This window comes from Corapipo altera, unplaced genomic scaffold (assembly GCF_003945725.1).
Source record: "Corapipo altera isolate COAL_440 unplaced genomic scaffold, ASM394572v1 343, whole genome shotgun sequence".
Lineage (NCBI taxonomy): Eukaryota > Metazoa > Chordata > Aves > Passeriformes > Pipridae > Corapipo > Corapipo altera.
This window is the reverse complement of record NW_020884913.1, coordinates 5,448,611-5,476,568: the sequence shown is the minus strand read 5'-3', so window position 1 is coordinate 5,476,568 and position 27,958 is coordinate 5,448,611. Positions and strand designations below refer to the sequence as shown.

General features: G+C 53.1%; 2 protein-coding genes across 5 annotated transcripts; one reads left to right on the top strand and one right to left on the bottom strand.

Annotated features, from left to right (window-relative positions):
- Positions 1-1,105: 1,105 nt before the first annotated feature.
- Positions 1,106-6,350, bottom strand: OTOP2 (otopetrin 2). 3 transcript variants are annotated; one of them, XM_027654577.1, is made up of 6 exons: positions 5,923-6,350; positions 5,306-5,442; positions 4,677-4,735; positions 3,937-4,115; positions 2,635-3,524; positions 1,106-1,546 (listed from the first exon to the last, which is right to left on the bottom strand). In XM_027654577.1, exons 1-6 carry the CDS (start codon positions 6,317-6,319, stop codon positions 1,376-1,378), a joined length of 1,833 nt encoding a protein of 610 aa, XP_027510378.1. In that variant the 5' UTR covers positions 6,320-6,350; the 3' UTR covers positions 1,106-1,375. The 3 variants fall into 3 exon arrangements, with proteins under 3 accessions (XP_027510378.1, XP_027510379.1, XP_027510380.1); XM_027654578.1 differs by having other exon boundaries at positions 3,982-4,115; XM_027654579.1 differs by having other exon boundaries at positions 2,635-3,563; positions 4,009-4,115.
- Positions 6,351-9,740: 3,390 nt separating this feature from the next.
- On the top strand, positions 9,741-19,679 carry USH1G (USH1 protein network component sans). Of its 2 annotated transcripts, XM_027654555.1 has the most exons (3): positions 9,741-10,001; positions 17,382-18,623; positions 19,341-19,679. In XM_027654555.1, the coding sequence occupies exons 1-3, from the start codon at positions 9,838-9,840 to the stop codon at positions 19,342-19,344; spliced, it is 1,410 nt and encodes a 469-aa protein (XP_027510356.1). In that variant the 5' UTR covers positions 9,741-9,837; the 3' UTR covers positions 19,345-19,679. The 2 variants fall into 2 exon arrangements, with proteins under 2 accessions (XP_027510356.1, XP_027510355.1); XM_027654554.1 differs by lacking the exon at positions 19,341-19,679 and having other exon boundaries at positions 17,382-18,774.
- Positions 19,680-27,958: the final 8,279 nt, after the last annotated feature.

The window sequence follows — 27,958 nt, the reverse complement described above, 5'->3', positions numbered from 1 at the left end:
ACCATGATTTCCATTTATTGTTTTCTCTCTGGCAGATGAACACATGTCTGTAGGAGAGGGCTTGATGACTACTGCCACCTCTGCAGTGTTTTTTGTTGGAATGATAAACTCTGATGGAACAATAAACCCTTTATTGGAACAGTTAAACCCTCATGTCTCAGGGTGCAGACAGAGCTCAGCTGTGCCATTTTGGCATCACCCTCCTGACCTGGCAGCGTGGGTTTTCTGAGGCTCTTCTTGGACGCTGCGTACAGCAGAGGGGCCCATTTCAACTTTCTGCAGCCCAGGATTCCTGCTCTGAAAGCCCCCTCAATCATACAGTGGTTCTTGGAGGGCTGCAGGCACCCAGGAACCTGTGTCAGGGCCCCAGGGTCTGGGTGCTGGGCTGTGCTCACAGCCTCAAAGCACCAGCATCCCTTCAGGGCATGGAAGATCAAATTGGCCATGGCATTGCATTGCTTTCTGTGTTGTAGGGTCCCTTCAGGAGTTCAGTGTTACAGTGAAAATCAATAAATAACTGTGCGTACAAAAATGTTCATATTTTTAAAAAAATCATTATCTATTTAAAAAAAAAAGAGAGAGAGAGAAAAAAAAATCTCTTTATCATCCCCCAGACTGTATTGCCCACATCATCTTTATGATTATTGAGCCCTGATTCAGGAAAGCTGAGAAAGAAAGTGTGCTAGAGCAATCCCATATCAGGGCCAGCCCAGGACCACACACACAGCTCTCCTTAAGAAGAGGAGGCTGCAGTGATGCCTCCCTGGAGAGGAAGGAAAACAGCAGGGACTGGTACAGGGAAGGGTCAAGAGGGCCCGTATCCACGGGCGATACAGAGAGGAAAGATTAAAATGATTCCCAAAGCCTTTGGTGGTCACCAGTTTGTTTTTCACATCTCTGCAGGGGAGTGGTTTCCGACTGGCCGTACCAGAAGATGAAGTGCTTTCCCTTTCTGTGCCTTCCAGGCCTGTGTCAGCCTCTCGTACCCTCTGGATCTCTGTGCACAGGCAGGATCTAACTGCCCAAGAGTGATGAGCACCCCTCTGGAGAGTTCATCAGTGGCATGGAGTGAACAGACTTTACAAAGGAAGGTGAGTCTCTGCATGAACCAAGGTTAATCATCATGATCCTGCTTTGGACACCTTCCTTTTTTTATCTGTTTTAAGTTTTAAGAACTTCAGACACACACAGGCACATCCACACACAAGTAGCAAAAATAAAATCTGGACTATGTTTGGATGATCTTCACTGACAGTTCATAAATGCCCCAACACTGCTGGAGACCCCTCGGGACATCTGGGCAGTCTCCCAGCCCTGGGGTAGGAAGAAGGTGGGTTGCTTGAGGAGGATCTCGCCTTCCTTGCGAGGGAGTTCTTTAGGACACGATGTAGACCTCCAGCAAACTGGCCACTGCGTGCATTCGGTAGAAGATTCCAAAGGGCAGGCAAATGTCCACGATGGCCGGCCACATGGAATCGCCATAGAAGTTCAGTTCTGTGTCATTGTCAAACTGTGGCCGGGCACCAAATGCTGGCATGATCCAGAGCTGTTGGAGGAAACGGGAATAACACCACGGTGAGAAATGTGTGAGGCACAGCAAAGCACCTGCAACCACAGCTACCCAGGGGTGGGAAAGGAGCGACCTTCCGAGCACAGGGCCTGGGCCAGGAGCCAGTCCCTGCATTAAGATCAAGTACAGTCTAGTGCTGTACCCTAAGACCAGTTTTGATTCACGCTCAGAGACAGGCTTGGACCACGGGCTGAAGCACTCACTGGGTAAGAACTTGAGTGTGTGGTGTGTTAGCATGGACCTGGCCTGTGCCAGCTCCGTGGATGGAACAAATGTGGGAAAGGCTGAGCTGGGACCAGCTTGGTCTCTTCAGGCCAGCATGTTTGGCTCAGAAGCCCAGCCAGCACGTGTGCCTGCTTGCATGGGGGTTGTCAGCTCATCCTCTGTGAGTTTCTTTGTGAAATCAGTGTGAGGACAGGATGTGACTGACTAGCTGGGGACTTGGTGCCTAGAGAAATAATGTGCTTGGCTTCTTTGGAGATGCAGCTGTAATCCTACATTCCTTTGGCAGGAAACTGCAGTCCCCTGACTGCTCATGAAACCCCAGCTGAGGTTGTCAGTGACCAGTTTATCTTCACAGCAACTGGGATCAGCGGCTGGGCTCCTAAGCCTGAGTTTTGAGAAGAGATGCGCTGCCATTCCTCAGGAAAACCAAGATTTCACCCCAGGTATTTGTCACTTTACATCCTTTCTCTGGGGGTGAAGGGAAGGGCTTAACGTATTTTATTGCTTTCAATAAGCTATTCTACATATCCACTGATACATAGTAAAAATACTGAAACTGATTCTTCTCTTGTACCCACCTCTTGTGTCTGACATTCTGGCCATAACTAACAGGTCTATTGGTGTAGCCTAAAATGTCTTAACTTCAGGGGAGTTGCTCTTCTTTTAGGGGACAAAGGAATGACGACCCATAAATATAACTAAGTGTGCTCTCTCTACAGCAGAGGCACAGAAAGGACTGTTTTTCCATGAGGCACATCCTTTCCTTCACAGACCCTTCTCCCTTGTGCTTGCTCCCCTCTTCCTCCCCCCTACAAACCCTTCTCTCTGCATGTACTCACTATGACATTGCTCAGTAGGAGGAACATTGAGATCTCCCTCAAGAACTTCCTCCTCCAGTTCATCTCCCTGGGGGCGGTGAGGGACCGCACGAGCTCAGAAGGACACACGGCTTCAGTGCCAGAGGCAGCGCCAGGGGCCAAGGTGCTGCCAGTGTCGGGCACTCGGAGGGACACTGCGTTGATGTTGACAAAGGTGAGCCCGTAGAGATCCTTCTGGTGGGAGTCATGCTTGTAGTCTTCCTTGGGGGGCTGCCGGTGGAGGCCTTCGATGATGAAGATGTTCTGGAAGGTGTGCTGGGCGATCATCAGGAGGGCGTAGGTGAGGTTGAGCGCGCTGATAGCGTCCCTTGGTGTGCTGGCCACGATGGCCACAATGGAGTAGTAGGAAATGGCGTATTGCCCCAGGGCTGCCCCCATCAGCAGGGCCACGTCCAGGGTCCTAGTGGGGTTCTTGTGCCGGTCCATGTCCCTCTTGTCAAAGCGGTAGATGACAGAGCCACCGATGCAGACAAGGGACATCAGGCTCAGACAAACGATGTTGAAGATGTAGTACATGGTGAGTGCTTGGCTCTTCTTGCTGGACTCAGTGTTGGAGTTTACCTGCACCTCATAAAGAATGAGGACTCCCAGACCACTCACCAGAATGATGAGGCCCAACATGATGCCTACAAAGAAGGTCCTTCGGAAGAGCCTGAACTTCAGGCGTTGAATGTGGTGGGAGTGGTGGTCTATGAAGCGTCCAACGTTCTTCCACATGACATAGACCATGGCAGAGGCAAAGAGACTGTACTCAATGTTAAAGGGGTACAGCCAAAAGTAGCCGTTCTTGAAGATCTGGCAGATTTGGCTGTTGCAATTGCATTGGTCAACTGAGCTACTTCTCATTCCCACTGAAACAAGATAAAAGCAGACAGATGTAGTGGAATTAAAACAAGGAGGCAACACTCATTAGCAGCCCTGAAGAGCTGGATGCTCAGGGTCAGTGAAAAACAAGACCAATGACAAAAGAATATTGTGACCACTTTGAAAATGAGACACTTCAACCTCAGCTTTCTGGTGCCCATGTTCTTTTTTAAGAATTTAATTGGCAGGTTAAATCTCCCTTTTTTTCCCCCTTCCCTTCTTCATTGCCACCCCATTTATACAGGGTCTTCCACCTTTCTGACTCCTCTGTGATACAGGTTAAGAAGTGAACATCCAGACCTGGCTTTTAACATAGCAGCTCTGCCAAAGGCACCTCCAGCTCTAGACAGACCCTCCAAAAAGGGATAAAACCTGACTTGCTGAACAATTCTACCTCACTGGCTCCCTCCCTGGACCAGGTGACTTCACAAATGGCCAGATTACCTCTCAGGAACCACCTGAAGAGTTCCTCTGTCATGTTTTTCTTCAGCTTTGAATGTGCTTTGTGAACAGACTCGTCTGTCACTGCTGACATCCACACCGCCAGGTTTGTAGTCAGCGTCAGCATCAAGCCACACCTGCAGAAGGAGGAGAAGGTTCCTGAGATTAAAGCAGTGACTCTAGGCCATGTTGCTCCCATCCTGACCCTTGCTTTGCTGCCCTCACTCTCCTCTCTTCCTACTTTTTATCCATGAGAATTTGCAAAGCCTGGTTCCTGTTGCTGGTTTTAGAAGGGCTTCTCAATAGTGAATTAATAGATCTGGATTGGTCTCCAATCTTGCAAAAGTGGACTAGATCTTATTTTAGCCTGAGGCTTGCCCACTGAATCATTATCTTTTCCAGGGCAGCAAAAGTCAGCCATGAATAACTTTATTTAATGATAATTATTTATTTAATCTGCTTTGAGTAATGCTTGTATTCTTGAACTGAATCCCAACCCTGATATATCCACAGGTCATTAACCTCAACTGTTTGAGCTGGGATCTAAGGCCAGCTGGAGCCACTGATCAGGTTTAGTTTTGGGCAGCATTAACAGAGATGAGATTATCTCCTTGTTGCATCTTAGCTGTGTGAGAGAGAAAGTTTGTGGTGGTTCAGATCTCCTGGGCCAGTGGGGTTCAAAGAGCAGCAGTGCTCACCTGGTAACATTCAGGTGCACGTGGATGCAGTCTTTGGCAGAGACCCACAGGAAGTACGTCTGGCAGGGGCAAGAAAAGGAGTTATTTCCAACGAAACAAGAAAGCAAAGCACATCATCCTGAGAGAGGAGCCTTTTTTGCTTGTGTCCATCTGGGCCCAGCCTAGGAGCCCATAATCCTGGCAGTTTGCTGAATGTTCTTTCTTTGCTCACACTGCCATTGTTTGCCCATGGCCACTCCCTGTTCCTGTCTAAATTGTCCCTGTCTGACCTCTTCCCTCCTTGGCACTGTGCCAGAGCAGGTGGTCCTCTGTGCAGGACCTCAAACTGCAAGGCAACCCCTGCCCTGACTGTCCTTCTCCTCCTCTGTTCTTCATGGAAAAGGAGACCTGGCTGGATGGGGGCTGCTTAGAGTTTGTGACAAGCCAGAATGTCACAGGACAGGAACAAATTTAAATCAATGCCTTAAAGTGAGTTGCGCCAGGGAGGGAGAAGATGTGGGCTGGATGGGGCTGAGTTAAGCCTCTGCATTTGCTGTGGGGGCAGTTGAACTATGTTCATGAGATCAGAGCTCTTCCACTGGTGCCTGTGTCTCTCTACCCCTCCCTGAGACTGAGCAGAACCATCTCACCTGGACGACCACGAATATTGCCTGCACGATGGGGTAGATGATTTTGATTGCAGACAGGCAGCTGTAGAAGCTCGAGTAATATCCTATCTTGAACACATCCATGACAAGGCTGAAAATGGCAAATAGAATCAGGCCTCCTGTTGAGGAACAAAAATATCTGTGGTTGGACAGATGTGTGAACACATGGGCTAATGCAGATAGATGAGAGGAAGATGAGGAACTGTTGTCATGGAGGGGTTTTGCTTCTACCACTGTTTCTCCTTTCCCAGCACCTGAATTATCATGGCACCAACAGAATCGTACAATAATTTTGGCTGGAATGGGATTTTCAATCAACCCTGTACTCTGGGGTTAACAGCTCTGGCAAAAGCTGAGAAGCATCTTAGGCTGGGAAGGATCCTGGTGTAAATTACCAAGAGCCCTTGTGGATATGGGGAGACCTGGCAGTGAATCCAGTGGAGGGAGCAGGAGCTGACCTGAAGCAGGGCATGGTGCCATGCCCCAGAGCAGGAGGAGGCTGTGCCCACATGGTTGCTGCTTCCCTTGTAATAACTGATGCTCTCATGAGCTCTCCACCCTGTACCTCCCCTCCAACCCCAGCCCCTGAGAACTCCTACCTCTCAGCCAGATGGGCCCAGCGTGGGAGTCCTTGCACAGGATGGCACCTGGGCACCGGGAGGTGCCAGCGAGGTAGAAGATGATCCATATGATGACTATCAGCATCATGACAGTCAGCAGGAAGAACACATCGTAGTCGTGCACAGCGATCTTCTCAAAGGCCCCGCTGCTCACCAGTGTGCAGGCCAGCAGGGCCAAGTGCACGGCCAGCAGGATGGAGAACATGCGGCCACCCTTCTTCCACACTTCCTTGGAGGCAGGAGTGGAGGGCGCCTGGTGGCTGAAAGATGCTATCTGGCTCAAAGCCAGGCTGGCTTTGTCGTCCTTGTGTCCGCAGCCCATGCTGGAGTTGGGGTGTCCGGTCTCACTGTCCTTCCGCCTGGGCTCTTCGGTCATGGTTCAGCCAATGCTCTGTCTGAGGGTCAATGCTGTTGGGAGGAGAGTCCCATGAATAAGAGGTGCCACTTCATTTGGAACAGTCCAGGGCTGGACCAAAGCAGGACATGTGATGAGGAGGAGAGGACGTATCAGAGGAACAGGGAAAGCTGAGACGGGGACGGCAAGACAAGGGATGAGCTCATTCTCAACCTTTCCTTTCCTGGTTGCCTGAAGGCTGCTGTTGCTTAAGATGCTTTTGCTCGGGGAGATCCCAGGTCAGTTTAGCAAAGCGTTTCTAATTGGTCACATATCACATTTACGTGTTTATTGATGCAAGATACTGGAAAAGCACCAAAAAGTGCTCACGGGATCAAATATCCTGGGGCAAATGGCCAGTGTGGTTTTGATTTCTAAATGCCAAATACTAGACATTCCAAGAAGTTGTTATACTTCCTGGCTGAAGAACAGGCCAAGAAAAAGGTAAGAAACCCCAGAATCTTTGGACCATCACATCATAATTTTTACCAGCTCCTGCAAGAAGAGTGTGAACTCTCTCTGCTGTCACACCCTCTAAAGCCCCTTGCCCTTGCCAAGTTTAGAAGTTCATTGACTCTCAATGAAAAGGCTGAAACAAAGCCATTTCACCAACCTGTTTGTTTTGCTGCCTGGGATCCAAATCTCTGCTCTTGCCAGGCTGAGAAATTTCCCTGTAGCTGCAGCTTGGTCAGTCGAAGAATATATACCCGTTGGGATGTCTCCGTGATTTATACCATGTCTGGAGCTGACAGCAGGGCTTCGTGGGCTTCTCAGAGAAACTCATGTGATGCATTTTGTGCAATAGCTGATTTTGGGGAAGCTGGACAAAGACGAGGAGATAAGGGTTATTTACCCAATGAGAGCATGAGTTGACAACACTGCTAAGCATGGCATGGACCGCTCGGCCGCAGGGTCAGGGTCACCAGAGAGCAAAGCCACCCCATCAAACCCATCTCCCTGCATCCATGAGATCTCTTCCCTTGAGAGAAGATGGTTTAGATGACGAACTTATCTTTGCTGATGATGTGGTGCTTGGCTTTCTGCTTAACTGAGCACAATAAATATTATGCCTCACCCTGTCTTGTTCAAATCAATCTACTCTAGGCCTGGAGCGTTTTTTGAGGAAAAAGGAAGAAATATGCATTTGCATCTGTTCAGTGCCAAGGGTTATGTAATCCTTTCCCACCCATGATGGCAACAATGAGGAAGGCTGAGCACTAGAGCAGGGCAGGATTTGGGGACCGTAATTCGTGTTCTTCGACTTTGCTGACGCACTGCCTTTGATTTTTCAGGGTGGGACCACCTTTCTCTGGCCCTTTCTCAGGAGCTTAACTCCTCTCCTTCCAAGAAGGAAGTCATGTTATAAACCACAGTGCAGATGGGATTCAAGCTTTTGCCAGGTGAGGTGAGAGCTTCTGCTCAGGGTCTCTTTCTCCCCAGCTTATGTTTCGTGGAGGAGATGGGGGGACCCAGGGCAGTTCTCAGTGGATGGGGAGGAGTTTTAATCCCTGAAAATGCCTCTTTTGGAGATGTCCCTACTGCTTTCCCCCTCTAGGGCCCAGCACAGAGGCTGTTTGCTGTGTGTTTTCTCAGTCCTGTTCCCGCCTGCTCACCACCGCGCTCCTTTGAGCACTGCAGGGACAGCACCAAACTGAGCTGTGTGGGATGGTGAAGGAGAGCTCAGGATCAGATCTCCATGAATCCCTCCCGTGCTGCCACCAGCCGGCTGCCACCAGCACTGGGTCTGCCCTGCTGATTCTTAGGGCTTCCTTTCGGGATGAGCGGTTGAACTTTCCTCAATCTGTAGCCTCTCCCAGGGGAAGCCCAGACCTCCCTGAAGTAAAACTGAGTAGATAATGATGTTTTGCAGAAGGCAGAGGTTCAGAGGCCCCTCGGGCTAAACGCACTGGTTTATCCTCTCTCTTTTGTCCTTAACAGCCAGTAACAGAGGAAAGAGTGTTTACTGCCTCGGGCAATGCTCCCAGTCCCCCCCCCCCCCCCGGCATCGACCTTAGAACACTCGTTTCACGACACCAGCAGAACAAACTTAATTAATAATAACACAAGAATCATTAAATAACCTCGGTAATGAATTGCAGACGTTACTGTGCTGCTTTTTCACCTGGAAGGATCCCGGCGACAAATACCTCCGTGGCTACTACATCCATCAGGACTCGCCCGGGGAGGCTGAGCTGGCACAAGCAAACCTGCCAAGGTGAGCAAACCCTGTGGGGAGCAGCAGACCCTGCCTGGGGCACTTACAGGTGTCTCCAGGCAACCAGAACAGTCACTCCGTGTCTGTCACCCAAGGGTTAACCACTGCAGCTTGTGTGGGTGCACCTGGAACTGCTTTAGGGCCACCCTCCTGTCCTGGAGCATTTTTTTCCAGCCCTGGAGATCTCCCATTCCCAGAGCCACAACACGAGAGGCAAAATGAATAAGAGAGCAGCAGGAAATTGCTCCCCCACAACAGCATGTCCCAGGGGATACAATTCACCGATTCACCCTTGAGTGCAATGTGCTGGGACAACTCTGTGCTTTGGTCAACATCCAGGCTTGCCTCGATCTTTCCCGACAGCAGAGGGTGCCCGGGGCCCGGGAATACTGCGCTGGAGGCATTGCCTGGGGTTGTCCAGTTCCCCGAGGGTCTCACCCAGCCAGGAATTCTGTGTCAGCATAAAAGACACCAGAGGCCAGACACTGCACCCCCATGCACTCACAGTGAAGCACCGAATTACGGATGGGAGTGGGCTTGCTGTTGTTTTAGTCTCCAGAGAGGAAAACAGGGTGAGGAAGGGGATTTTCCCAGCCTATACAAATTTCTTCGGTTTATCAAGGATTCCTGTTGTGCAGTTTGTTGTGCAATTCCCTGGGAAGCAAAATTCTGTGGGTATAGGCAGGGTAGAAGGGGGACAGGGATAGTGACTGGCTCTGCTGTTATCTTCCTAGTGGCACTAGGGCTTTATATATGGATAGATAGATAGATAGATAGATAGATAGATAGATAGATAGATACAGACCCACTCCTCCTCCTATGGCTGCTGCTGCCCCTCCCTTGAGATGGGGTAGTTATGGAGAGGGGCATGGAGGGGTATCAGGCAGGATATAACCTATGAGCCTTTCTGGCAGCCTGCTCTGCTTTGGGGACGTGCAGACCTGGCGAGTTGTCACTGTGTGACCCTGTGCCCAAGTTCTGGGCAGAGCCAGACCCAGTGATGCTGCTTAATTGGAGCTTTTAATGTGCCGTGGAGCTGGTGTGTGTTACAAAGAGCCGTCGGGGCCGGAGGATGTTTAGGACCCAGGGGAAGCGCTGTAGAGCCTGGCTGGCTGAGCTTGGAACAGCTCCTGCCTCGCCGGCCGGGACTTCTCAGGTGTCCTGGTACTGCGGAGCTGTCCGAGGCGAGCGGGGCCCTCCTGGCAGCTCCCCCTGCCTCACACCCATGCCCGTCCCCTGAACCCCCCTGGGCACCCATGTGCTCGCCCGGGGACCGCTCCGCACCATGAATGACCAGTACCACCGGGCCGCCCGGGACGGCTACCTGGATCTGCTGAAGGAAGCCACCAAGAAGGACCTGAACTCTCCGGACGAGGATGGCATGACCCCGACCCTATGGGCTGCCTACCACGGCAACCTGGACGCCCTGCGCCTCATTGTCAGCAGAGGGTGAGTGTGGGTGAGTGCACGGTGCTGGTCTGGGGGGTGGAATAGCTGGGACCCCCATCTTTCCCCCTTCCCTGCTCGCAGGTCAGCGTGCTCCAAAACCGATGCATTCTGTCCATAACACCCCTGCTCCTGTCCTCCCCACCGTTATTTTTCTCTGCTTGTGGTGCTTTGAGTCTAATCCAGTGCTCCTGATAATCGCTCTCTGTTTTCCCAGCTCCTCTGACCCTATAACCACTCCTGCCCCCAGCCCTGTTTGCAGCTCCCCGGGTGAGGATGGGTCCCCCCTACAAGTGCTTCATGGTCCTTTACACGTCCTATAAACATAAGCACATCGGGGCACTGACATGAAAAAAGCCCTTTTAAGTGAGGGGGCAGAGAGAATAACTGCTCCTTCTGTCCCAAGAATGTGTGCAGTGCCTGCTGGCAGTGGGTGACCCTTGTCGGTTTTACCCGAAGCAAGGTCTCAGTATGTGACCCCTGGGCAGCCTGTTGTGCACATGGAGCCCAGGAAATTCAGGGGCAGGTTTTCCAAGAGCAGATTTCTTTAGGCCCAGTCTCTCCCAGAGGAGTTGCTCAATGCTGGTGTGTCTCTCTGTACCTCACCCTCGGCTGCTAAATCTTGGGGTTTCTGGCTCTGTAAGAGTGGATGTGGTGGAGAGGAGGGAGTGGGACTGAGGAGACTTGTCAGACTGGTAGGATTTACACCTTGGTGTTAGGGGAACTACTCTTGAGCAGTACATGGCCCTCCTGTTCTTACCAAACCCTGAGGTCACACATGCCAGCGCTTCCATCCACTCTGGTAGCTTTTCTGAGCACCTTACCTAAAGGCACCCAAGGCTGAGAGACTGGTGGCAGTGCTGATTTTGATTCATGTGTTTCTAATATTGAGGAATAGTGCTGAGGGAGGTCAGCAGCAGCCTGGATGTTCATCGTGCATCCTGGGAAGGGCTTTGCTTCTCCATGTTGGGCCAGGGCTTGGTGGGGCTGTCAGCTCCCATGCAGGGACTTTCTGCGTCCAATGTGGCCTGTGTTAGCAGCTCTTGTATTTGGTCATTCACATCTCCACTGTGCCTGTTCCTGAGCTCTCAGCATTTCCTGAAACTCTGGTTTTTTTGTGCAAAACCTTCAGCCAGCTCCCCAGATGCACTTAAAGGCAGAGCTCCTCCACCCATTGCTGTCCTTGAGTTATAAAGCATTTCCTCTCAGATCCTGGGGTCAGAAAGGCTGTGTATAGAGTTGTTTTGAGAAGTCCTTGAGCACCTGATGCAATAGGAGTGTGGTCAGGAAAAGATTATTTCCGAGTCCAGAAGGGACAGAGAAAGACATCGCTCTGAGTGGAGCATTCCAAGATGGTCCTGGGCTGAGAGTCCTGTGATGCTTCCCTGGGTGGGGGCTGTGTGGCTCACTGTGCACCTCCCAGGAGAGATTGTGCCCAGCAGAAACTTTCCTTGAGATCCTGCTGGGAGGGGAATTACCATCCAGGGACAGAGAGACAAGGGCAGGAGAGCTCTGGGCATGAGATCCTGAAGTAGAAATGGTTCCAAAGACTCTTTGATGGCCAAAAAGTTGATCTGAAAGGCCCATGCTGTGAATGAACACTCGTCCAGAAAGGCAAAGCCGTTCAGACTGACTTTGTAATCTCTTTATATCACTGTATCCCCTTATATTGCTCACCTACATCACAGGGCACCCTGCAGCACCATTGCCTGCCCTGTCAACCCCATCCAAGCTAGCAGTTTCTGCCACCCCACAAAGCCCAAGGGCTGCTTTTTCATGGTCCCTTTTATAACTCCACATTGGATTAAAAGGTCCTTGTGGGCTCAGTCGTGTCTGAGTGCAGCTTGGCTGCTGTTTAATTAACAGCCTAATATACATTTGTTCCTGACAAGGAAAATAGCCTGGCAAAAGCCCAGTGCCCTTTACATGATGGATAGTGTAGCAAAGTATGCAGCTGTGGGACTGCAGGATGTGTTTGTATCCGTGCATTCATCTCCATGTGTCAGATCCTTGCCCAGGGCCACACACAGACCAGTAAAGTGCTCGGCATGGAGGCAGGCATGTCCCTGCTTCCTGGAGCAGGAGAGGTGGGAAAGCCCCAGCCTGGGGACAGGGGTGCCAGAGAGGTGAAATTGCGCAGGACCCAGGAGAGCCTGAGAGCAGAACCCTGTAATTTTCTGCCCTCAGTGCATAGGAGGATGTGCCACGGTGTTCGAGTCTTGTTCAGAGATGAGATGAAATGTAATGCTGTGTTGTATATGTTACTATCACAACCAGGAGGCAAGAGGAAGGATTCCTCAGTATCCAAAAATGTCAGGGAATTTCTCTCTGGCCTCTGCAGCGAAAATATTCCTCCTTTGGTACAGAGAGCCCTTCACTGCGAGGCAGGGGAGTGTGGGACCATGGTATGGAATGGAGGCTTGGGATTTGGACTGGCTCCATGCAGGAATGAGGTGGGAAGCAGCTTCAGGGTCTGAGGAGGCTGGTGAGCCTCCAGCTGGGTTCCAGGAGGATGTCAAAGTACAGAGAGTGATGGGAGAGTCCCAGGGCATTAAGAAACACCAAAATCTCCTTGCCAGAACTGGGCAATGGTACCTGTGCCCAAACAAGCTGGGAGATTGAGTGCTGGGGCCAGGCTGTTATGAAATGTCCTAGTGAGGGTGTCCAGAGGCAGCCAGAGAAAGAAGGGCTGTGGGAGGGGGCTAATGGGGCCAAAATCATGGCTCTGATGGTCACGCCAGGCTGATGGACACTTGAGGTTACCTAGGTTCTGTCATCAGTGGAGGAGACTCATCCATATGCTGTGTTCAGCAGATTGTGGTGTTGGGCTGAAATGGAGAGGGGCAAAGAAAATATAATAAATCAGTTGATAGATCCTTGAGTAAAACTTGTTGCCTCAATGCACAGGGAAAGGGTAATGAAGCAGCTTATTGCTCTGTCCATAGCAGCTGGTGATGTGTCTGTGCCTCTGTGCCCCCTTTGCAAGGGGATGGAGGGAGGCTTTGGGACAGAGGGATCAGCAGCGGCTCATCCTTCTTGTTTGCCACACAAAAAGCCTTTTTCTTCCTCCTGGCTGGGCTCCAGCAAGAAAAACAAACTCAATTAACATGATGGCTGGGAAGAAGCAGGCTAGCTGGCATTTAGCACTGCAGCTTTTCAGAGGCAGTAATTCTTCAGCGTGGTTCGTTATGACCTGCCAGGGCAGTGGCGGGCACCAGCCCAGCTCCAGTTAGCTGCAGTTCTGGGGGCCTTGAAGGGGAACAACCAGGACTTTGGATTTGACCACAGGAGAGGTGAGGATGTGTCTGCAGGTCCACACTCAGCTTTACCACCCAGCATTCCTTTGCAGAGGTGCTCCTCAGTCTCCCTTCTTACAAAGATGGGGGTCAGGGATGCTTTGGATGTCAGTGGCAGAGGGGACGAGTGGCTCAGCTGTGGGCTGGGGGTGACAGTGGCTCCTGACATCAGCCAGGCTGCTCCAGGGCATCCCGTCACCCCGGCTGGGGTAGGATTGCAGCGGAGGTTGCAGCAAGGCACGTGAAGGTGATGTGCATCCTCTGCACACCACAGGGCTGGAGCGGCGTGTCTGTGTTGGTGGGGACCTTCCCCTGGGCAATGACCAGCCAGGAAGGTGAAGGAGCAGGGTGGAGCATTCTTGCAGCTCCACTGCTTCCGGCACCTGAGCTGTCTGCTGGCAGTGAGGGTGAGCCCTGGGCATGATGCTGAGCCAGCAGACGTGCCCCCGGGCACTGCCACAGCACTAACAATCACCAGTCACAGTTACTGCCAGCCTGGCTGTTTGCTGGGACAAGAGGCAGAGAGTCCTGAGATGACCCTCATCTGTGGTGGATTTTTGGGGATCTGAACTTAGGGAATAGCTGAATTCTTGACCTACCACCACCTGGGCAAAACTTGGGATACAGAACCCAAAGCTCTGCATCTTTTCTGCTCATTTCTATGCCTTGCTTGGGTCATTGCCTTGACTTGCTGGGCTGAAAGTAGTGAGGATTGTTCCTCAAGCCACAAATTACTTTTTTCCCCCCTCTTCCTCTATCTAAAAACATTTTATGGGAGCCAGAGACACGCTGCTACCAGCTGGCTCCCGGTCCCACGGCCCCATTCCTCACACACACCCATGAGCCAAGGGTGAGCCAGCTCATTGCTATTGGAGGAACTCCACACACGCAGCCAGGGAAGAACATATGTAAGTGCCACTGGATTCCCCGGCTAATTGGGATCCCATGGGAGAAGTGGAGGGGGAAAACCGGCAGGAAGGGAGTGAGCGTGCATGTCATGGTGCAAACGCAGTGACTCAGGAGATGCACACGTCCACCTAAGGGGCCCAATTAACAGTGTTTTTAATAATGATTATTACAGTTGACTCAGCACTCGAAAACGCCTTGAAGTCGAGAAGTGCTACACTTTACACCTGTTATTAAAATACGTTCCCACTTAGTGGACCCTGCAGTCAGCATCTCCTCATGTGCAGCGCCCCGGAGGTGAAGTTTTGCTCAGACAGACACCTGCCAGAGGGAGGGCCTCATGTTTATTATCTGACTGGATCAAACATCCCTACTTTGCAAGTCACCATTCTTCTTTCCTTCTGATGCATTTTTAGCGCCTGCGGCAGACATTTATAGGGCAAAGGCCCTGAGATAACTAATTTTTGCTCTAATACTCTTGTTTATAGACACAGGAAATGTCCAAAGAAAGCTGGTTTTGCTGCTCTTTCCCCTCACTTACTCTCTGAGGAAAGTAGACCTTCAAATACGAATCCCCCAAGACCTGCCTGGATTTTCTCTCTGAACCCTGAACTGGACAGACACAAGAATAGGCTCCAAGGTGCATTTTACAGTTTGAGCATCCACACACTTGGCTTGAGGAGCAAAACTATTTGCAGTGAGTCCACTGCTCAGTCACTGTCCACATCATGAGTCCAAGTACATGTCGGGACCCTCGTGGTGCCCTGGCTCACCTGCCCACATGTCAGGCCCACTCAGAGCACATATAAACAAACCAACAGCCCTTCACGCGCTCCAGTCCCACTGCCAGCACCAGCAGTTCCAGTTTCACTGGCTCTTTAAATCCAGCTCCATCAATAATTTACTCCTCTCTTGCAATTCATCAAATATTTATCCTCCCCATGCATTTCCCAGCCTGGACATGTCACTACGAGGGTAGAGGCAAGGACTGGGGAGTTACCACTCCTTGAAACTCAGCATTGCTGGAGCACTGGCAGCTCCTTCCTCTCCTTTTTTGGCTTCATGGCTCCTCAACCCTGTGATCTCCTGCCCTCCTCCTCATCACCCATCTTTGAAGCCTTTCTCTGCTTCTATGAGAGGTGTCAAAGGCTCTGGCTACAGAAGTCCTGCAGGGTTTGTGGGTCTTTTTGGCCCTTACACAGTTCTGAACCTTTTGACCAACTTGCTGAATTTGCCAGAGGGCTCAAGGTTGTACTTACTAAGTTTCTGTAAATGTTGTGAAAACATGTGGATGGTGGAGTTACTGCTCATGTTCCCACAGGGAAAGCTGAGTGCACCTTGTAGCAGCTCTCAGGGAATACAGGCAGGAAGCTCATGCTCTGGGTCCAAATAATCTCCAGTTTAACCTCTGGACACTTCTGAACAGCCTGAGGATTTTCAGCTTGGTATTACACCGGCTGGATGGCTCTGCTCTGGCTCTGCTGTTCCCTGGACAGCAGGGTCCCAGGTGGGCAATGGGGTCCCTGCCTTCAGTGTGGGGGTGATTGTGCTGAATAAGGCTGTTCCTGGGGCTTGTGTGTTGGCACCAGTGAAGAAGGTGCAAAGCAGCAGGGGAAAGAGGTCCCTCTGCTCCTGCGATCTTCTGTTCTTCTTCTGGAGTAGTTTTCAGATCCTTTGAAGTGAGACAAGCCATGGCACAGAGCACGTGGTATTTGGAAGAGGTTTCTGGCCTCTGCTGCTCCCAGCTCTTGTTGACACAGATTCTAAAGCAGCAAGGAGTTAAGTAACACAGGCTGAAGGTCTCAAGTGTGCATTTCAGGAGCTGGACTTTGATGATCCTTGTGGGTCACTTCCAACACTAAATATTCTATGATTTGCCTTCTGCACTCCTGGTGTCACCATGGATTGGAGCTGAGGTCTCTGTGGTGGAGAAACAGTGCTCATTTCCTCTGGAGCTCATCAAAAGGGTGGCACAGAAATGAGCAGGAGCTCTGCTGACCCAGAGCTCTGCCAGGGCCCTGCTGCCCACAGGAGTAGCTTTTGAGGGTGGAGGAGCTGCAGAGCCTTAATAAAAGGCTTTCCCTTATCCATGTGCACGGAGGGAGAGTGCCTTGTTGACAGATACTGCTGCTGGCTGCATATCATTAGCACATGCTCAGGAGAAGGCTGGTGCCAGCAGGGGTGTGAACTATCTCTTGTTTCACCCCAACACAAATACAGAGGAATGTCAGGAGGAGAGACTTCCCTTGAATCCCAGGTTTGTGTCCGTCCTGTCACGGCAGGCAGGAGACGTGGGCAAGCGGTCGTGTCCTGTCAGCAGCTTGCTGAGGCAGGGGCTGGCATAGTGTGAGAAGAGATGCTAATGGCAGTAGTTAAGTGCCCAGCTCTTGAGGAGTGCAGAAACCTAATCTCTACTTTCTCTGAAACTGGATTCTCAGGATGTGCTAATACCAATGTGCTCCAAGCCGTGCACCGAGACCAAGCACAGAACAGCAAAATCCCCAAAAAAATCCCCATGCCAAGGCCAATGCCAGCAAATTCACTCTTATTTTCTACTGCCAATGGGCCCCTTGAGCCCCAGATTTCCCCAGGCACCAAGGAACAGGAGGGTGGGAAGGTGTAGCAGGTGATGGGTTTCAGAACCATTGCTGAGGAGTCTCACGGTGGTGCTACTGTGACGGTGGGACCCCAAGGTGTCCCACCCAGGATGTGGGGTACAGAGAGCCATTTTGGGAGACCCCTCTGCAGAATGTGAATGAAGCCAAGATCTGAAGATAGAATCTGACTAGAATTTAAAGGGACATTTGAGCTCTGATATTTTATAACAAGCTTAAGGCCTGAGCTGGAATCAGCCCCACATTTCAGTTCTGGGCTATTCAGGAGCTGTCTTGCCTCCCTCCAAAAGTTGTTTTAATGCAGGAGCATATTTTTCCTGCAACCTAAATTCAGGTCATGGGAATTGCCACAGATTTGCATGTCAGGCAAAATGATTCCATGTCAGTGGTACAACCCTCCAGAAGACCCCTTTAAAATTAAGCTGTGGGGGTCAGAAGAGTGCAGCTTCACATTTCAAGGAGTCAGCACTTCATGGTACTGACTTGCCCCTGCACAGCTGGGAATATCCCAGCAGAGTCTGTCAGCTGTGCCCGAATGCTAACTGGTTGTTTTTCTTACTGTCTAGGGGTGATCCAGACAAATGTGACATCTGGGGGAACACCCCTCTCCACCTGGCAGCAGCCAACGGCCACCTGAACTGCCTTTCCTTCCTCATCTCCTTTGGGGCCAACATCTGGTGCCTGGACAATGACTACCACACCCCGCTGGACATGGCAGCCATGAAGGGGCACATGGAGTGTGTGCGGTACCTGGACTCTATTGCTGCCAAGCAGAGCAGCCTCAACCCCAAGCTGGTGAGCAAACTGAAGGACAAGGCCTTTCGGGACGCGGAGAGGAGGATTAAGGACTGTGTGAAGCTGCAGAAGAAGCACCACGAAAGGATGGAGAAACGGTACAGAAAGGAGATGTCGGATAATTCAGACACCATGAGCTTTTCCAGCTATTCAAGCAGCACCTTAAGCAAGAAGTTCCAGCACATGTCTATGGTGACCTCCCTGCCATACTCACAAGCCACCATCCACGGCACAGCCAAGGGAAAGACGAAAATACAGAAGAAACTAGAGAAGAAGAAGCAGATGGATGGGACATTCAAGATCTACGAGGATGGGAGGAAGAGCGTGAGGTCTCTGTCCGGCCTGCAGCTGGGCAACGACGTCATGTTTGTGAAGCAGGGCACGTACGCCAGCCCCAAGGAGTGGACTCGCCGTAACATCAGAGACATGTTCCTCACGGATGAAGACACTGTCTCCCGTGCCATAAGTGACCCGGGCTTGCACATGGACTCGGCCCACTCAGAAGTCAGCACCGACTCTGGCCACGAGTCCCTGTTCAACCGCCCCGGGCTGGGCACCATGGTGTTCCGGCGCAACTACGTCAGCAGTGGGCTTTTCGGGATCGGCCGGGAGGACGGGGGCACGCTGGGAGAAGACAACACAGACGGGATGGGCGTCAAACTGCGGAGCCGCCTGCAGCGCTCGCCAAGTCTCAACGACAGCATTGGCAGTGCCAACAGCCTGCAGGAGAGGAACGCGGAGGAGCTGCCCTGGGATGAGGTGGAGCTGGGCTTGGACGACGATGACGAACCAGACACCAGCCCCTTGGAGACTTTTCTGGCTTCCCTGCACATGTTTGAGTTCATCTCCATCCTGAAGAAGGAAAAGATTGACTTGGAGGCCCTCATGCTATGTTCAGACAATGACCTGAAGAGTATCAATATCCCACTGGGCCCCAGGAAAAAGATTGTGGATGCCATCCAGAGGAGACGACAAACTCTGGAGAAGCCAGATGTCATTGTAGACACTGAACTGTAAGTAGGAGATGGGGTCTCTGAGCGGTTAAACCCTTCAGCAGGTAGAGATGTGGATAATGTAAGGTCTTGTTTTCAACCTGCTTGGAAGAGTAGGAGTCCAGGTAACCTCAGCACTTCTGTGTGTGGGCAAATTCCTGCTCGTGTGGAAAGGATGAGAGTTTGGAGAGGTGGCAATAGCGTTAGCTCGTTACTCAACAGCCCTAATGTGACTGGGCAGGATGTGAAGCCCTTGTTTCATTTCATAACTGGTATGAATGCTGACTGCTCTGTGGTCTGATGCTTCTCTGTCCCTGTAGCTGAGATTTTCAACCACACTCAGGTTTGTCCTGACTCTTCACCTTTTGAAGACATTAGGAAATCAACCGCAGTTCCCGGTGGGAGCAGGCTGACGGCCGTGCCCGGTGGCATTGGGAATCCTTCCCCAAATGCTTGAGATCTTACTCAGACCTCTGGAGACTGCCTATCTGGGTTGGAGTTGTTGCTCTTTTATGGTGTTTCCAGGGTTTGGTTGGGTTGGGCTGAAGGACCGTGTGCCTGAACAGAAGTGAGGGAAGGCATTGGTGTGGGTGTCCCCACGTCCACTGACACAGTAATCCACTGTGTTGTTTGGGCTGCCCAGCCTTCAGATATCTGTGTGCTGCTTTTACAGGCTTTCAGTACAGCTTGGTCTTGGATCCTCTGGGTGCTTATAGATTTTTCTCTTTCCCTTTGCAGATAGCATCAGCATCTTTTTTTTTTTTTTTTTTTTAAATGCTCGAGAAACAAACCCAGTTCTAAGTTGCCAGAAAACACAAGCCAGAGACTCCCTTCCTGGGGCAGCTGAAAGCTACAGCCATCCCCACCAGTCCTGCTGGACTGCTCCCTTGCTCTGTCCCCTGTCTGTGCGATGCTCCCGAGCGGTACCTGGTACAGAGGGACGACTGCTGAGATCGGACCAGGCAGCACCAACCTGCCAACCTTGAAGGGACCATGGTCTCCCCCCCACTGGAGGAAGAAGTGACCTGCACAGCTGGCTGGGACACTGCTGTCACAGGCTGTGAGACCACACGAAGCCATGAATGGAAGGAGATAACGTGATATTTTCAAAGCGACCCAGAATAAATAATTACAATCTATTCTTTCTTGAGCACGTGGTTGTTTTGGGGTTTGGGCTTGAGGAACAGAGGGATGGGGAGTTCTGTTCTCTCTCCTGGTTCTTGTTTGGTGAGAAGCATCACCTTGTTTGGTGCTGTGTTTTTGTAAGGGAGTTCTCATTACTGTGGTGTGGGGCTGTTCAGCTTGAGACATACCAAGCCTGACTTCAGCCAGCAGGTGCTCAGCACCTCTGAGTCTGGTCTGTGCTGTCTTGAGGGCAACAATCTGAAATGAAATGGTGGTTTCAACATGTTGATAGCTGCTGTCTAGTGGTCAAATGTCTCTTTCACAGATGCAACGTTTCTGTCCCATCTCTCCAGGGCACTGAGCTGTGTCAGCAGTTTGTGTGTGAAAAACCTTGACTTTTGCCTCAAGGTTCTTCCCAGGGCCAAGCATAACACCAGGCTGCAGCCCAGAGTCTCCTCCAAGCATCCCTGATGCATCAATGCTCAAAGTACCGCTCTGAACCACAGTGTTAGGTGTTCCCACACACCCATCATGATCTTGCTGACCATTGCACACTCTGAGCCCTCAGCTCCCAGCTCCACTGCACCATCTTCCATATGTGATCTATGGATGGCTCCTGGGTGGCACAAGTGTTTCTGGGGTGCAGCAGTGGGATGGGGACCTGGACATATCCTCATGGCCCCTTGCCATGGGATGCTGGGAATGTGCCTGTTCAGGCTGTGATGCAAACTGCCAGATCAGAGAAATGCTGCAAGTTGTTACTGGTGCTGCTCATCAACCTTATCTCAGGTATGTAGACGATAAGGAATGACCTCTTTATGCTCATCCTGGGTCAGGCTGGGATCTGGACCATGCTTGTCCCTTTGGAGATGTGGAGGCTGTGGTTTGCTGCTTGGAGGATGGGGATTTGTTTGGTGTGAAGCTGTGCTGCTCCCTGCCTGTGCTTGCCCTGGATGTGTGGGTGTAGGGGAGGAAAATTACTCTTTGCAAGTTAGAAATACTCTTTGCGAGGTGTTTCTCTGCCCTACTGCCCCCTGAGTGGCTGAAGCCCCATTAGGAGAGGCGTAGGGTCCCAGCCTTGTGCCACTGCACACAGAGGTGCTCCGGCATCAGCAAAACACCACCACTGCACTGAGGGTCTGAGATCTTTCTGCGCAGATGCAAACTGATTAGCTTTTAAAGTCATTTTAGAGCTAACAGTGCATTTACATTTTAAATTACAACTTCTGCATAACTCTTGGCTCGATTTCCAGGCAAAAGGGGGAGCGATCAGATGTGCTGAGTCTGCGAGTTTTCCATGAGGGCTGCGCAGCGCTGCGGCCCCGGCACTGTTTTCTTTGGTCCCTCTCCAAAGCCCGGGACTGCTGTCCTGCAGGGAGGGCTGTGGCTTGGCTGATGTCACAGCTCCCTCTGCCGGGACCAGGTCTGGGAGAGCCGGATAGGACCCACAGCCCACCGGGAGACAAGGACTGCCACCAAGTCCGGCTGCAAGCAGGACCTGTACTATAAAGGCCAATTTTCAGGTGAGGTTACGATTGCTACATTCGCCCTCTTCCTCATGCACATGTGTGACTACACCCAACCCCTCTGTCCCTGCTCTGAAGACTGGCAGAGCACCAGCTGCCCACCATGAACCAGCTCCCAGCCTCAGTTTCCCCAGGTCTGAATGGTGCCTTTGGGTCTGTGCTGGACATAGGAGGGGAAAAATGTGCTGTGGCTCACACTGCTGTCACCCCAGTGCAATGGGGACCAGTTTATCCCAGCAGATGACAGAGGCAAGTGGATCTATTGGCTTGGCACCCATCAGAGCCTTTTGTGGGCCAGGCACTGGGCAGTGGTGGATATTTGGGGGCTGCCAGGCAGCTGGGGTTTGCACACTCCCTAACTTTACTTTTTTTCTTAGAAGCACCCAAGCAGTTGCTGATGCTGGCAAAGATCCTTTCTTCCAACTTGTCTTTCCCTCAAAGAGCCAGTGAAAGGTTTTGGTGCCATGACAATACCTGAATGCAGGACATTTTCCTGCACAGGTAAGACCAAGCCCAAAAATGCCACTTAGGATCACCAAGTCCTGAGACCAACGTGGTCACCTCCAAGATGCAGGGAGAGACCAAAGCTGAGCTGTGGCACCAACACAGCCTGGCAGAGCCCAAGAGATGGGCTCAGGCCCATGGCTGCCCCAGGTGAGGTGAGGAGGATGTCTGTGTGCATGGGGATGGCTGTCAGAGGCACCAGCAGCCCCAGAGCAAATACCTGCATTTGGAGCTCATGCATATTCCTTGTTTTTAGGTTTGGTCCTTGGTTTCCAACCAGGTTGTTTCCCACAAAGTGTAGGGCCACAGCCCTTGCAGGACACAACATTCAAAGCCCTGGCCAAAGAGATGTTTCCTGTTTTCCAAATTCCCCTGTCCAGCTGGGTTGCTGGACTGGGCTCATGATGGAGCCGGGCTCCTCTTGCCCTGGGCATGAGGAGGGGACACGTCTGTCCCCAGGTTCTCAGCAGAGGTGGCCCCATCCCTGCTCTGCCCACTGACAGCCCAACTTCCCCGGGAAATTTCATGGTGCTCATTACACTCCACAACCGAGAACAACAAGCTCCTTTTGGAGAGGGTGCTTGTGAAAGCAGGGTGGAGGCCAGGGCTGGCACACCCTGGAGAACACCCTTAAATACCCTGCCAAACAGAAACCCAGCCAGGCCACAGGTTTCCCCGACCCGCTGCTGCCAGTTAGCAAACACCATCCCTTGTCCCTGCCCGTGGCACCCGAGCAGTCAGACACGGGGCAGGTCCTGTGGGCACTGTGGCAGTGGATGGCAGCATCTCCCCATCAGGGAATGCGTGATCCTTGGGATGCTCATCCCTTAACACCCCAAGCCACAAATGCCAAACTGTCCTGTGCCTGTGTTAAATGGGGCTTCCCAGTAAAACCAGTCCCTGGTTTAGCTTACACAGGTATTTCCCTGTTCCCAATGGTGCAGGAGGTGGTGTGTAGGGAGCAGAGCAAGGCCAAGGGACTGTGCCAGCAGTGTAACCACTGCATGGACACCCTATCCTCGGCCAGACATCCCCAGCTCCTCAACTTTGAGCATCACTCAGAAGTGATACTGAGTCACAGGCCATGCCTTTATTTTCTGGCAGCTGCTGCAAGGATGGAGGCATTGGCACTCATTATCACTCAGATGCTTTTATCTCCCCATCCTTAGGAGCTGGCTGGACCTCCAGACCACAGTCTGGAGGAGGGAGAAGGCAGGGAATGTTTTGGGGATGTCCAAGGTTGTACGGTGGTTCTGCTGGAGATGCAGGTTTGCAGGCATCAAGTGAGCATTGCAGCATTCCTGCTTGGCTGCTGGGTACCACATCTGGCCCATGAGGACACAGCTGCTTCCCCAGGCTGATGGTGGCATGGTGATTACTGGCTGCTCCCCTGGGATGGCACGTGTGCTCCGCCATGTCACGTGGAACTGGCATGGGAACCGAGTAAGGACATCACCCACAGGACACCAGGTAGGTCCTACAGGCAGAAGGGACCAGGGGGAGGAATGTCCCTTGGGCTGGAGCACCTAGTCCTCAGCCCTGCCTGACGCTCCTCTTTCCCAGCCTTGCCTGGAGCTGGTGATAGCCACAGTGCCCACACTGGAGGGTGATGCTGGGGTCCAGGACCTGCCAGGCCAGTGCAGGCCATTGTACCCCACTTGCTGTACTATTTCCTGCCCATCCCATCAGGCATTCATTTCCTGGCCCAGCAGCTAAGTAACACATGGCTGTAGGAAAGTGGAGGGCCAGGACAGGAGTGAGGGGAAAGGTGCATGTGGCACCCCTGGCATGGCCTGGCTTTGCTGTGCCTTGCACAGTGTCCCCCAGCAGCCCAGTACAGGGCTGGATGTGCCACCAGTACAGCCTGGTATGGATGCAGCACCTCATCTTGAAACTGCTTTTGGGACCCTCCATGGCTTTTCCCAAAAACAAAGTACCCCAAAAGGCAGCAGCATGGACACAGATCAGCGTGTCTGTGAGAGCGCTGCTTGGCGGGCTGGGAAAGCAGGAGAGGTGGAGGCTCATTTTATTTTAATTCTGGCTTTAGGTATTAACAGGGCGAATAATTTTCTACATTTGCTTAATGCAATTCAAAAATAGGAGTAAAATGTCAAGCAATGCCACGAATTCTGCCATCAGTTTCCTCAGGGCTGGAGCGAACTCTCTGGTAGCCATTGTCCTGTTATCCATTGCCCCAGCTTGCTCCCAACAAAGAGCACAGGGACACATCTGCAGATGGCACTGAGCATCCCAGGGGGGAGCCAGGGCAGAGCAAGGTGTGGGGCATCACTGGTACCCCAGACCCATCTGTCTGGATTCATCCCACTGAACACTGACAGTGCTGCTGGGAACAAGTCTATTCTGAGCACAGGCACTGCCTGATCATTCCAGGTCATTATCCAGATCATCATCATCCCCAGCTGCTGAACGTCCCTGGTCCCCCATGACACCCAAACACCTGGCTTGCTCTGGCACAGCCCTGAAAACAGCAGTGAGGATGGGGTTGTGCCCAGCACTGCTCATGGAAATGCTGAAGCTGGAGGGAAACTGAAACCAGGAAGTCGTTTTGGGAGGACTTGAATCAAGCCCAGTGATGGAGCTGGCTCTGTGCCACTCCACATGCTGGGGTGATGGTACTGAGCAGCCAGATACCCCAGCACCACAGCATCCCCTATGTGAACAAGGGATCAGCTCAGCAGTTCCAGGGGTGACAGATCAGATCAGCAGGGGCACGTGGGTCCCAGGGGGAATGGTGAGTGGGAAACTCTCAGTAGCTGGGACAATACTGACACCAGCTCCTTGGTAGCACCACTAAATGGGACCATATGCTCTGCTGGGGCAAACACTGGCACTGCAGGATTGATGCCCTGTACATCCTGTCCTGGATGCTTTGGTGGGAGAAAGCTGGGTGGCAAAGGCACAGAGGAAGCTGTGGGACCCTCGGCTGGCGTGGGGGCCAGGTCAGTGCCCGTCACTGCATGTGGTGCAGCAGTACCTGCCCTCTGGTACTGGGGACCCCACTCATGGAGAGCCCTGCAATGCCAGCCTGAGTTCTAGGGCAGTTTTCATCATTATCTCTCACTTTTTTGGAGTGACAGGGACAACTTCAAGCTGCTCCTGCTGACTGATCTCTGTCTCCTTTCAGGATGCACTTTGACAACAGCTATATTTTCCTGCTGCAGGACACCAACCTCTAACACATCAGTGCTCTATGAAGCCAGCAGAGCCCAGGAGGTCCTGGGGGGACCTGATGGGAGCAGCCATCACCAGAGGAGACACATGGGTGAAGGCTGGACTACCTGACCCACCATGGAACTGCACCGGCTGGAGCAGCAAGTGCCGGGCTGCCAGGAGGGCATCCAGCCCAGAAAACACCTAAACCCAGACAGTAAGTCCTACACAAGCACAGGTGGATTTCCCAAGGGTCCTGTCCCCTCTCGGGTGAGCCTGTAGCCACCAGTGCCTGGGCAGAGGTAGCAGCAGGCTCAACACCACGCTGCTCTGGCCCAAGGACAGGCTCTGCCCTCGCAGGAGGCGCCGGGGATGGACCTGTCTGCCACAACATCCCTTTGTTACCACCCACTATCTCACTGCCACAAAGCAGCAAAACTGTGCTGGGACAGCTGTGTCCCAGCAAAACTGGGCACTAGCTGTGGGGACCCTCGCCCACACTCATCCCCCCGGGATGCCCTCTGGCTGTGTTTTGGAAATGTGCCCATGGCAGGGATGGCCAGGCTTCCCCTGTCCCTGGAGTTTGGTGCCATCAGCTGTGGGCAGTGATGGTGACAAATGCAGAGGAACCTGCGGGAATTTGGGAACCAAAAGGCCTGAACAGGGTAGAAGACAGATCCTGGCAGCTGGCCTGGTGCTGCCTTTTACCTCTGCTGTGATAAACCCACAGCCTGGCCCTTCTCCACAGCCACAAACAACCCCTGAGTGTGGCTCTGTGGCTCAGCAGGTATGCCAGCGGGCCACAGCACTGGGGTCAGCCGGGGATGCCAACCCCAAACCCTTCCATGTCCCTGTCACTGTAGACCTCCCACACAAACAGCCCTTATTTCAACCACCCCAACCCCACTGGTATTTTGGAGCAGACCTCCCAGGGCACGGGGCTCCCGCGGGGTCCCGGAAGGCTGAGCAGCACAGCTGCCCACCCAGGGAGGGATGGGGAGATGCACGGGGCACCCATGACCCCATCGGAGCCGCTACTCCGGGGCAGGGAGCCCAGCCCTCGGCCCCGCTCAATAACCGAGCTAACGAGAGCCGCTGTCAACAAGTCTGCAGCTCCCCAGCCGGCGCGGGAAGGACGCCTGCTCCAGGGATCCGGGAGGAGAAACCTGTTTCACTGACCTTGCTCCATCACCGCCTTCTTGGTTGCGCCGTGGGCGTTTGGGGCTGCGGCGGGGGGCGAGCGGCTCGGCCGCCCCTCAGGGGCACGGCGAGGAGGAGGAGGAGGAGCGGGGCCGGGGCCGCATCGCCGGCGGGCCGGGGGTGTGGGGGGACGCGCCGGGCGGGAGGGCGAGACCCCGCTCCGTCGATGCGGTGCCTCGGCGGGGCTCCTCGCCTGCCTGCGGAGCCTCGCTCCACCCCTCTCCAGCTAATAAAGCCTCCGCCGCGCCGGTCCCTCCTTTGCCACTGACTCACAAGCTGACCCAGCCCAACCCCCGAACTGCCCCGCACCTCCATTTTTTGACCTACAAAGCCGCGCTCATCCCCAGCGCTCTCCCGCTGCCTTACATAAGAGCACCCAGCGCCAAACCAAACCCTGCGGCGCTCGGACACCCGCGAGTGATGCCCGAGGGGCAGCAGTGGGTGCTCGTCGGCGAGCCCGGGTATGGGCTCGGTCACCCGTGCCCAGGGGCTGCGCAGCCCGCGAGGGTACTCACTGATGCCCCAGACAGCATCTCCCCAGGGGCTGCGCTCGCGTTTCAGGGGGTGGGAAGAGGAGGTGAGCAGCCGGTGCCGTTCTTGGCATGGCGTCCTGCCTACTCTGGTGCCAGGGAATGCCTTCACCCTGCTGTCCTGGTGCTTTGGCACCCCTCCAGTACCCCGAAACCCGGCCGGTCGGGTTTGCAAAGCAGGCCAGGGACGGCTGGGAAGGTGGAGCCTTTATGGGCACCGGTCGGGCTGTGATGGTCTGTGCTGGACTCATCTCCTCTGCTGGTCAGGGAGTAGCTCTGGCCACATCCTGCCCCTTCTCCTCTGTCCTGGGAAAAGTATAAAAATATCTTTATTTCTTTTTTTTTTTTTCCAGTTGCTTTCACAGACAACACACTGCTCCATGTGAAGCAGGACTGTGCCCCAAAGGGTCCTGAGGTGGCGAATGAGCACCCTTGGGTCACAGCAGAGACCAGGTGACAGCACTCGCCAGCGCCCCTGTGGGAAGGCTGCTGGCAGAGGGGCCCATGGAGCACCCGGCAGATGCAGTGAGACCCAGGAATTTTGTGTCCCAGGACTGGCCGCGGTGCCGGGCCAGGATGGGCAGGGAGAGAGGCAGGAGCCGGCTCAGCCGCGGCCCAGCGCTGCCTGACGTAAGAGGTTATACAAGCCCGTGCGGGCAGGGTGCTGCGAGCAGCATCGGCATGTCTGTGACTGCAGCCCTGCTCCGGCTCCAGGATAACGCCTACAGGAACGGGGACAGCCCTGCCCCGTGCTGGGCATCCCTCAAGAAAACCCAAGGTGGCAGTGAGGGCGGCCTGACCCTCCTCAGGAGGCATTTTGGAGGTGGTGAGAGGGGCCCCTGTGTGCCAGCGGAGCAGCACATCTCCTCCCACTGGCACCAGGTGATAGATCAGCCCTCGGTATTCGAGGCAGGTGGCAGAAGGTGTTACTCACCTGGCCCGGGGCTGCTCGGCTCCGCTGGGCAGGGATGCCACGTGCTCAAACCACCTTTCCCAAGGGAAGATCAGCCTCCTGGGTGGCTTTCCATGCCAGGGGGGATGAGCAGGTCCCCTGCCCTCCCCAGGCATCCCACGGCACCAGGATCTGGAGGAGGTGACACGGGATGGGTGCCTTCCTCTCTGAAGGTGACCACAAGCTCCCTTTCTCACCACCCCAGGGACAGGTAATACCAAGAACTGTCCCAGCCTTGACAGCAGGATAAGGTTGTGCTGGGACTAAAGGCCAAAAGAATCACCTTTTTACACTATTTATTCCCAAAATTATTGTGTATGTAAAGAAGGAGGGGGAGCTGGCACCACT